This window comes from Xenia sp. Carnegie-2017, unplaced genomic scaffold (assembly GCF_021976095.1).
Source record: "Xenia sp. Carnegie-2017 unplaced genomic scaffold, XeniaSp_v1 HiC_scaffold_20, whole genome shotgun sequence".
Taxonomy (NCBI): domain Eukaryota; kingdom Metazoa; phylum Cnidaria; class Anthozoa; order Malacalcyonacea; family Xeniidae; genus Xenia; species Xenia sp. Carnegie-2017.
In genome coordinates, this window is record NW_025813483.1 from 13353262 (window position 1) to 13363638 (window position 10377).

At 33.2% G+C, this 10377-nt stretch overlaps 1 protein-coding gene and 1 non-coding gene across 2 annotated transcripts; both read left to right on the forward strand.

The window, feature by feature from the left end:
* The first annotated feature begins 98 nt into the window (after positions 1-98).
* Positions 99-1390, forward strand: LOC124442622 (general transcription factor IIE subunit 2-like). The gene has a single exon (XM_046993113.1). It carries the CDS (start codon positions 210-212, stop codon positions 1089-1091), a length of 882 nt encoding a protein of 293 aa, XP_046849069.1. The 5' UTR covers positions 99-209; the 3' UTR covers positions 1092-1390.
* Positions 1391-9413: 8023 nt separating this feature from the next.
* Positions 9414-9500, forward strand: Trnastop-uca. The gene has a single exon. It is a non-coding gene; the product is annotated as a tRNA-Sec (tRNA).
* Positions 9501-10377: the final 877 nt, after the last annotated feature.

Sequence of the window (10377 nt, forward strand, 5' to 3'; positions counted from 1 at the left end):
TTATACTGTCGGCTGGTCATGGTGTTTGTCCTGAGTCCTCGTCTTTTTTAATTTTTTGGCCAGTCAGATTGGATTAATCCAATACTTTACGTAACACATAGTATAGTTCGAACGTTTTCAAAATGGCCGCTTTTCTTGTTCATTGTTCTTTTATTTCGCGGTTTGTCTGGTAACTTATGGGATTTATCGCTTATCGTATATGATTCGAGATGGATCCAAGGTTACTAAAAGAGCACGCAAGTTTTAAAAAGCGAAGTCTTGCAACGCCATCGGTGGAATCGAGAAAAACCAAAGACAAAATAAAATCACGGAAAGAGGATGTTAACAAGAAATCACAAAAAAGGAGTTACAGTGCTGCAAGTTCTTCACTGCCTAAGACAGCGAATAGCTCTTTCGATTACAAAACGGTAACATTAAGACCAAAAAATCGCTTCACTGTTCTTGCAACAATAGTGAACGAGATGAAACGCAGACATCTCGAAGGGGAATTCGAACCGTTATCTATCGATGAGATACTAGACAGAATAAAGTACACGGACATTGATCCAAATGATAAAAGCTGGTTGGCAAATCAAGCATTAATAAACAACGATCGGCTAACCATTAAGGGTGGAAAGTTCTTGTTTAAACCTGTGTATCACATGAAAAACAAAAGGCAATTTATCGACGTACTACAGAAGCATTACAATGAAGGAAGAGGCGGATTGTTATATGATGACGTCGAAGAAAGTCTTCCTTCTGCTGAAAAGATTGTTCGTAGTACAACAAATAAGAATATTGTCCTTAAAGTCACAAGACCAACTGACAAGAAGATTGTTCTGTTTCATAATGACATACAACATTCAATGGTAGTTGATGAAAAATTCAAAGAACTCTGGCGGCATTCAAGTGTTGAAGGTATGGGAGAAGGTGACATTGAAAATTATCTTGTAAATCATGGTATAAGCACAATGAAGGATTCGGCATTCAGGAAACCACCTGTAACTGTCCAAAAGAAGAAGTCCTCACAAAAAAAGAAACAGTTTAAGATTCAAAATGTGCATTTGGAGCAGGGACTCTTAAAGGATTTCAATGATGTAAAAAATAAGTAAGGTTCTGATTGGTCTTTTCTTGAATAACCAAGGTACATTTTGATGTGCATGCTTATTTTGTTTGGCAACTTAATACCTCTGTTTACCAACTTAATACCTTTGACATAAGTTGATAAGAGGTTGTTGAAAAGGTGCAGCTGTTGATGTATGATGCCAACTGATCAGTTTTCATGTCAAGGAAAAAAACAAAGTAATTCAACATAGTCAAGACTTCAATTCACATATTTTGTCTATTTCATGATAAGTGAAATAACTTGTGGTGAATTCAAAATATATATATATAGTTAGTTATGACTAAATTATTTTACACTACTCAGGGTTTCACGGTCTTTAACTCTCCCTCTCACCCATCCACCCCCCCCCAATAAATTAATACAACTGTCAGAGAAATTTAACTTGCTGCACTTCTTCCACCAATCTTTGCATCCATCAAAATCATAACTAATACTTTCCACAGCTTTGCTTTAATATAACCTACAAGTATCTTGCCTTTTCTTTGTAATAACTAGGTACTTTGCAGACACGTTGTATATTTTGTTTGACAAAATTTTGTTTTTTGAGCTACTTCTTTGTTCCCATGATGTTTAAGACACTCACGATACGTCTTTCGACATTTTATCTAAAAAGAAAGCAGTTTTAGAAACCTTAGAATAATCTTTGGTGATGGGTTTGAATTAGGATCCAAATCAGGGCTGAAGAGAGAGGTGATTTATCACTTATCAAAACAATAGGTTTTAAGTTAATTCTTTGCAGTGTTTCAAACTGCTCTCAAAGATCTAACTAAAATTGGAATTGAAATTGGGAGTAAGATAATTTGCCATTGCGCGAAAACTTGTCATTTGTAAAGAAAATGAATGGTGTTTTATTTGATATTTTATATTATATTGCCTTGCATTATTCACACAGTTGATGGCATTTTATTTTATATTATATTGCCTTGCATTATTCACACAGTTGATGGCATTTTATTTTATATTATATTGCCTCGCGTTATTTACACAGCATAATTTACCATCAAGGAAATACAATGTACTTACAAATAGTGTAGTTTTTGGCGCTGTTATTTGTCGTAGTGAGTTCACATGTAATCTTCTTGGTGCAGCATTAACCATTATTAATGTTATGGCAACAAGGTAGCACACTATTTTCACTTTCATAGTTGAAAACGTTCTTTTTGGTGGAAAACGTTCTTTTTTCTCAGTTCTGTGCCTTTGTCTTCGCAAACTACACTCTTGTTGTTCTGATATACTAGAGAGACTAAGAAAGAAATTTTAAATTTAAAATGCCTTTATGACAATGCCATTAGTTATTTATGTAGAAATTAGGAGTTGAAGTTCTTCATCTAGTATGAAGTGAATTGAAAAATTAAATATAAATGATAAACCTGAAAAAAAAATTCTAGATTTTTATGCAATCAATTACATAATGCTTGTAGACGACTTTTATAGCTGAAAACTGATGATTTTTTGTCAAACACTGTGTACATTTGCATCTATACATTTGCAAATTACAAAAGGAGATACATGATACATCTCATAAAGAACTATAGTTGTTTTATCATTATTAATGTTTTCTTTTTTACTTGATCAAATTTAAGGCAATACACGATCCAACAACTAGTATGTCACACATTGTTGTTAAGTAAATCTGTTGATTTTAAAATACCTAATTATCGTTCTGATATATCTAATTGTAAAATTTTTCTTCATTTTGTTTTGTTTCTCTAGTATTCGATTAACTGATTTTTTCTTATCTTCTATTTAATTCAATTACTTTGTGTTTCTTATGCCGTGGCAAATTTCCATGGAGAAACGTTTTCATGCATTGATTTTCGTGTGCAATTTGTTACACTGAAAAATTTCAAATAGCTTTACTTACTTATACTTTGCCTGTAGAATTGCTCCATTATTTATGAATGTCTTAAAAAAGTAATTAAACTAGTTTATTCATCTAAACCCTGTTTTAAGAGCAGTCAAAAAATTTAGCTTTGCATTCGATTTAGCAATCTTGAAAAAATTTGCCAACTTCCTGGACTGTATTTTCATCCTTTTATAAGATAATTAAGATACAAAACTTGATCGTTTATCAAATTCTAAATCCAGTTGCACTGATAAATTAATTTATCGGAAACCTTCTTCACTTAGAACGATCCATTCATAGATCTTCATCCAAAAAAAATAGTTCTTTTTATTTGGAGAATTATCCTGTATTTAGTATAAAGCAAATTCCGAAAAAGCAATACATCTTGAGATTGCAAAATATGCATCAAAACAAGACGAGAATCGAACTGTTGTTTTGATGCATATTTCAATCTCAAGATGTATTGCTTTTTCGAAATTTGCTTTTTACTATATTTCTTTAAATTGTCGGCTGGTCATGGTTTTTTATCCTGTATTTTCTCCCAGAAAGTTGTTTGTTTGATGCAACAACTTCCACAGTATTCAATTAATGCACTTGTTTCTGGTTGACAAGTTTTGATTTTAAATATTCGTTTTTACCGTACTCAATATTTAATCAAACTGAAAGACTAGACAGACAATACCTTTTCTCGTTTCAGACAGCTGAACAATATTATTTAAACTGATTAAAAGATTTAGGATTGATATTGTTGCACGAGCTTAGCTTGTCTGAATTATCAAACTGCGAACAATTCGTTTCAATAAAGTAATCAATACCAAACAATTCCACTAATTGAGTCTATTGGAAGTGAACTTTGTACCTCTACAAATAACTAGCAACAACGATTATTTTTGATTGAACCGGCGAAAAGATTGTTTCGCACACAAAATTCAAACGGGCACACATGCACTGTTCATTTCTGGGATACAAACATTGTAGCATATATGAGCTCAGTCAGCGAATGCAAGATTAGGTAAAATATATTATAGTCCGAACTTTAAATTCAAAAATTTAATAACATTGCTTATGAATTTCCAAAAACTAAAATCATACCAATCGATATACTGTTGTAACAACGTGTTTTACCCAACGCTAGATTCGCTAATGTATGACCACTCCTCCAACCCTTTTATTTGAATTTTTTTCTTCCCATTGGAATACAAAAGATTTTCGAGATTGCATATTTGTAATAGTTGAGGTGGAAATCATAATTTTAAGACTATTGTTTGAACATTTGCACTTTTTGTTTCACAGCGTGAACCCCGCGATGGAGTCAACTTTCCTTAAAATAGTATCAATAACTGTTTATTTAAGAGTTTCTCATTCTTCAGTATTTTTCATTGTTTTGTTAAAACCAGTATCTTATCAAACTGAGACAATTTGTTATTAACCGTCTGACTATGCGTTTATCAAGAGTATTCAAGATGTAAAGATGTATTCGCCTGTGCCTTTAGCAAGCCCTTTGGCAATAGAATTATTTACCATTTGATATTATTAAGCTACGATGGGAATTGTTCACAAAAAGATATTACAGTTCTTCGATATTCACTTTACTATTTCGCGTTTTTGATTTTTTTTCAAGCAAATGATTTGTAATCAGAAAATCGATCAGCAAACATTTTACCTAAAAGACACCAATTGCATTAGCCTGGTGTTGCAACATACTACCATATTTGAATTATTGAATAGGTAACCCTAGAAGATTTATGATAATGTTCTTAATTTACTTAGCAGTAGAAATGGTGTGTATGTATGTAGAAACACTGTAATAGACGACTGTGTACTGTTTCCTCCTATTTCAATTGTTATTCCCTCTTGCGACTGTCCGTGTACGTAATCTTTTAAATGTGAAGCTTAAGAATACATTAAATATTTATATGTAAATTTAAAATGAAATCAGTCTGTGAATGAGTCAGCACCAATCCTGAGTGTGATTACAACAACATACTGTGAGCGTTTTAATGTTTCTCGTATTAAAGTGATTGTACTGCATACCGATGCAGTACCGTTCACGTGTACGTTGATCTAAAAGATGATGACTTTCGTTGACCTTATAATTCCTCTCGTGTCGATCTTTCATCACGTGAAGAAAAAGTAATGTGGAATACCAAAAAAAGTGATAAAAATCTTTTACAAAAATAAACTTCATTCATACTGTCGGATTACGTGAATTCCTCTTTCGACAGCGAGTGGGGAAATACAACTAGATAGTTAGGAAAATTGGAGATTGTTATAATTGGATGTTGCAATTCTAGGCTTGCTGTTTGTAACTAATTCCTCATTTCCTACACAAACGATGAGATATATTTGCTTCTGAGTCCTGAGGATAGTGAAAATACCGACGTTCTTGTACGTTCAATATACGAAATTTGCTATCTCCAGGACAACATAACTAGTTTTGAAAATCCGGAAATCCCCTTATAACGGATATGTATTGTAAAGACCAGTCCAATGAAAGATCTTACAATAAACAAATTTGTGCGTTATATTTTCTGGTACAGCGGGAAGACCTTTCTGTGTTCAAATTATTTCGTAAACAATCTTGCCTACATAGATCACACCAATGCCTCGTTTACATCACACGTTAATCATTTGTGTAGACATTCTACTCGTGCCGGTATTATTTGTAAAGAGACAGGTATTATCATGCTATTACAACGCAGATTAACACGGCACATATGTAAACAAAAGTCATACTTATTCATTCATAATAATATTGTTAAACGCAAAAGTAGTATATGGTACAGCTACATCCTGACGAATGAAATGTTGCAATTTGAAATATTTTAAAAGTGGCGAGAATTTTGTCATTTACTGATTTTGTTCGTCCGCTTATTCGCTTTCCAGTTTTTTTTTCTTAAAATTTAAGAAAGTATGACCTTTAGTCCTGGTGGTTATGCGTCTTGTGTGTAATCTGTATTACAAGCTGTATTTTAACTGATTAAAGATCACTACGAAATCTTCAGATGGAAATGTATTTTCATTCATCTTCTATGGCAGATAATAGTAACAAATTATGCAAATCATTGAAGAGCAATTATAATGTAATTGATAACTTGTATTTAATTGTATCCAGTTTCTATCTTTAATAAATATTTTTTACGATGCATAAAAAGTCATAAGAAAATCAAACGTTCTGCTGTGAAGAAAAAAACTATATGTCTCATGTGATATTGGCGATGTTCTTTATAAATAGTTAGGTTATTACAAAAACATTGAATTGAAAGACTTTTTATTTTTAAAAATGCGATAGAATTTAAAAGTAAACGATGTAGGAATAAATTGTCCAAATACCGACGATGATCTTTGGACCATACCTCTAACACACCAGCTCCGTTAAACATTGAATTATACAATTTGAACCAGCTATCTTTCTAGAGTATTTTATGAGCACAAACATATAAAAATAGACGTTTACATCAACTAAAAATATAATATTTTTCATCATGAAAACCGCAACTATTGACCTGAGAAGGTCGATTATTGATCAACTTATGCAGAGAAATTTTTGTTTTAGTTAAATATGATAAACAGGATTATTTCTTTAAATGCCACTTACTTTACTTCATATTACATAAACTAATGTAACAGAAAAAGATAAAACGACGCTCTTACCCGCTATTTTCTCGCACCAAAGATGTCTAAGGATATCTATATGTGCCGGTATCTTCACTCGTCCGATGTCGCTACAGGTCATACACTCATACAGACACACAATGGGATGTTTTGCGTTCTCGACAATTTTAATCATACACCCCTTTTATACACGGTGTCAGTTGAAACGCGATTACACTATGAATGAATTTTAATTTACTCTACGTCACGACTCGGAAATATTATCCTAGAGCCCATGGCACTCATCGACGTAATATGATGAAGACTTTGCCCATTTTTTTTCTCAACATGTCACGCAAATGTAAGTTCGACAAAAGTCACAAAACGGTTAACTAGCTGCTCGGCAAGGATACTTTTCAGTCAACTTAATGGTTTTAATTGAGAAACAAAGGGTTATTATTATTCCATTCGCAACTAGAGTAATTAATAATTTGGTGAAGTTCAAAGACAAATATATCTCCTGCGAGCAACGGATGCGGTAGACTTTATATTATTGTATTAAGACTGTATAAATGGCTTTTATGTAATCATATGCAACTGAAATGTTGTTATAATGTCTGATGGGAACAGAGTTCACTTCAGGATGTATTTATGATAGAACGACAAATATAATTAGAGATCATTGTATAGAAGTCGTACTTAAAGGCCACCATGTGCGCATGCTCAAATTGACATTGTATCGCTCGTTATAACGTTTGTTATGACGACCAGAAATATTTCATCACGCATCGTTACTTTTCTGACAACGCGTGTTTTCTAGTTATATTTGTACATAGAAAAACTACGACAAACTTAAAGTTAAACCCTTACTGAAAACCTTCGAAAAATTCTCAAGGTGATTAACACTCATTTCTTCTGTCATGACGTGGGAATAACAACAATACAATATAATTATGATGAACGGCAATTTGACAGTGCCAATACAAATTCCATTTTGCTGCCCATGCATGTACATTTCCCATGTGGTTTCCTGAGATACACGACGACCTCATCTGGATCATATTTATAGTATATACATATTCACTTAAGTTTATGAAAGAGGTGAAGAGAGACGATTATTCCATGAATGCTACGTATGCGAAGGATCATTTGTCAACGGCACGTTTTATTGTTCTAGAAATGGTGACATTGATCACGATCTTAAGGGCAGTTTCATCAAGTCTAACGAGCATCGACTACCATTGACCCCTTTGTCGGATAAATTATGTCGATCATAGTTCTTTTCTTTCACAAGAGAATATCATATTGAAGGAGACAACACAAATAATTAGACCATTTACAAATAAACAATACTCAATTCAATCGGGCATTTCGAGCACATTTTAACTTTTTTTTCTATGAATATAAATGAGCGACCCAGCACCAATTCCCCACGCCCCTTTTTTTCAAGACAATTTCGAATGGACACCTGTATAAGTCGCTTTTTTCGACACAACTTATTGTGACTTGCTCTCTTTTTTCATAAATCCTGACTATGCCCCTGGAGGCAAAGGGCTGAGTGTGTAAACAGTCGTTAAAGATTTTCGAGGTGGCGAGCAAATTTTTAATGTAAATTTGACAACAGTCCAACATATAACTTTTAAACAAGCAATCGTGAAAGTTGCGGTATAAAGTGCGTTGTTTGTTAATAAAGTTTCGTCTTTATGTTTGATGTCTTTAGATTAAATTCTATATGCATGATTTACACTCGTTCACACCTGGCGCCTCATAAACCTTATCATCTCATCACAAAGTATTGTGTTACAAATTTTTATTTATAACTTTAGTGTTGAGAGAGATTTGATCTTAGATGTCAGGTAACCGGAGACTTTCGTGGACCAAGAAGAACGGTAAATTTATTAAATTTCATAGAATAAATGAGACAGGGTGTTTCAATGAGAAAGTACAGCAAAAATGATGGAATAGAATAGAAAACGGTTTTCCTGTAGAAGGATAAATATTCAGGTGTGAATAAGACGGGTTGTGTTTCACCCATATACGATCCATATCGCAAAAAAGTACCCACACTTAAATGAGTATACAGCACCTGATCTCTGAAACTAAAGAGCTTCATCCTTTAAAGAAATGAAAGAAGATACTCGTTTATTAAAGGAGGGAAAAAATCACATTGTTCGTTAATATAAGTATAGCCTGTATAGGCAAGCATTACAAAATATAGATTCGAATGATTTGGTCCCATCAAGTACCATGTCTCATTTTAATTTTCGGCTGTCATCCTACAGTCTTTTTCCATGTAATTATGTAATTTAAACCTATGTAAATAGATGATTAGCAAGCTTATATTTGAGGCCATATGTAGCTATATAATATTTAATCTTAAGTAATGTGTAAAATTGATTAAAAAATTTTTTTACCGCAACTTTCTTCTCGACTTTCTTTAAGACTCTTGAAAAAATTATTTGTGCGAAGATGTAACAGAGTGGGAAACGTATAGCAAAAAATCAGCTAACTTACAAAAATCCATGAAAATTAGGGTGGATTTGTTGTTGAACGGACTTCCCAAAAACTAAAACATCATCTTTCCGTCTTAAAGTGTCTATCGCACAATTAATTTATAGTTTTAAATAGAAAATCTAATAAAACCGTAATGGACTTTTCTAGATTAATTTTAAAGATTTTATGATAAGTAAATTGGACGGTTTGTGTTCCTTCGTTCCTAAGTAAAATACTTCCCACTTATTCTTGTATGCTCTTGTCAATGTTTTCCAACATTGTTAAGATGCGCATGCGTCATTGTATCCCGGTCCCACATGCATTTCTTAGTCATTGTAATGAAAGTATTTATACTTTTCGACCAAGCATAATATTGCCCGAATGAGCCTCACTGGTGTGGGGTGCAGGCTTCAAACCTGTAGCCGATTAGCGTCGGAGTGGTTCAATTCCACCTTTCGGGTGATGTTTTTCAGTTTTGGAGGTTTTAGCAGAGAAAACGAGCATACACGCTATAGCTAGTCGTTTTTGTTGAGTTCTTTACTTTAATGGTCATCTCATTCTCGTAATTTTTGTGTAAGCGTCGCAATTGAATGGTCTGTAAGTTCTACTCAACCAGTGCAAGAAACAGAGGCAATTTTCAGTACATTCAATGGCTGACGGAAGTTTGTAAGGAGAAAGCTATACAAGGGGCGATTGCCCATGTTTGTTTATTTTGTTTTGTGATCTTTTGTCTGAATTCTGTATTTATAATGTCGCTCGTGACTTGGCAAGACTTCGCGTAATTTCGTAATTAATAACTGCAATATTAGCTAAACATGCAGTTAAATATTGTATATATAGCTCAGCGATATACCGAAACTCAAATACTCTGATCTCTCAAAGTTCAAAACTCACTGCCGTTTTTAAGCATTTTTATAAAATTGTGCGTTAAGACTGACATGCACAAACAGTTTAAAACAAAACCAAGTCTACAATATTTTTCAAAACAACAGGGCACATTAACCTAAAATCTTGCAAAAATTTTGAAGAATGCTCAACGCAAAACAAGCCAGACGTTTTTGCAAAAGTAGCTTGCACAAACCAATTTGGGTTTCTAAGATGCACTAAATCATATTACGGCCATACACTACACTACAATTCAGTTGAGTTTACCTGGAAAATACTTGCCAAGCCAATATTCTAGTTACTTTTCATTTGGATGTTGACACTAAAAAGTTTTTTCCGTTGATGGAGCAAACGGGAACTCACCTCAATAGAAATGAAACATTAAATTTCACGAAGAATATGTTTTAAGTCTTCTTTGCAGAAGTTGCAATGGTATTTCTAACAACGCATTTTC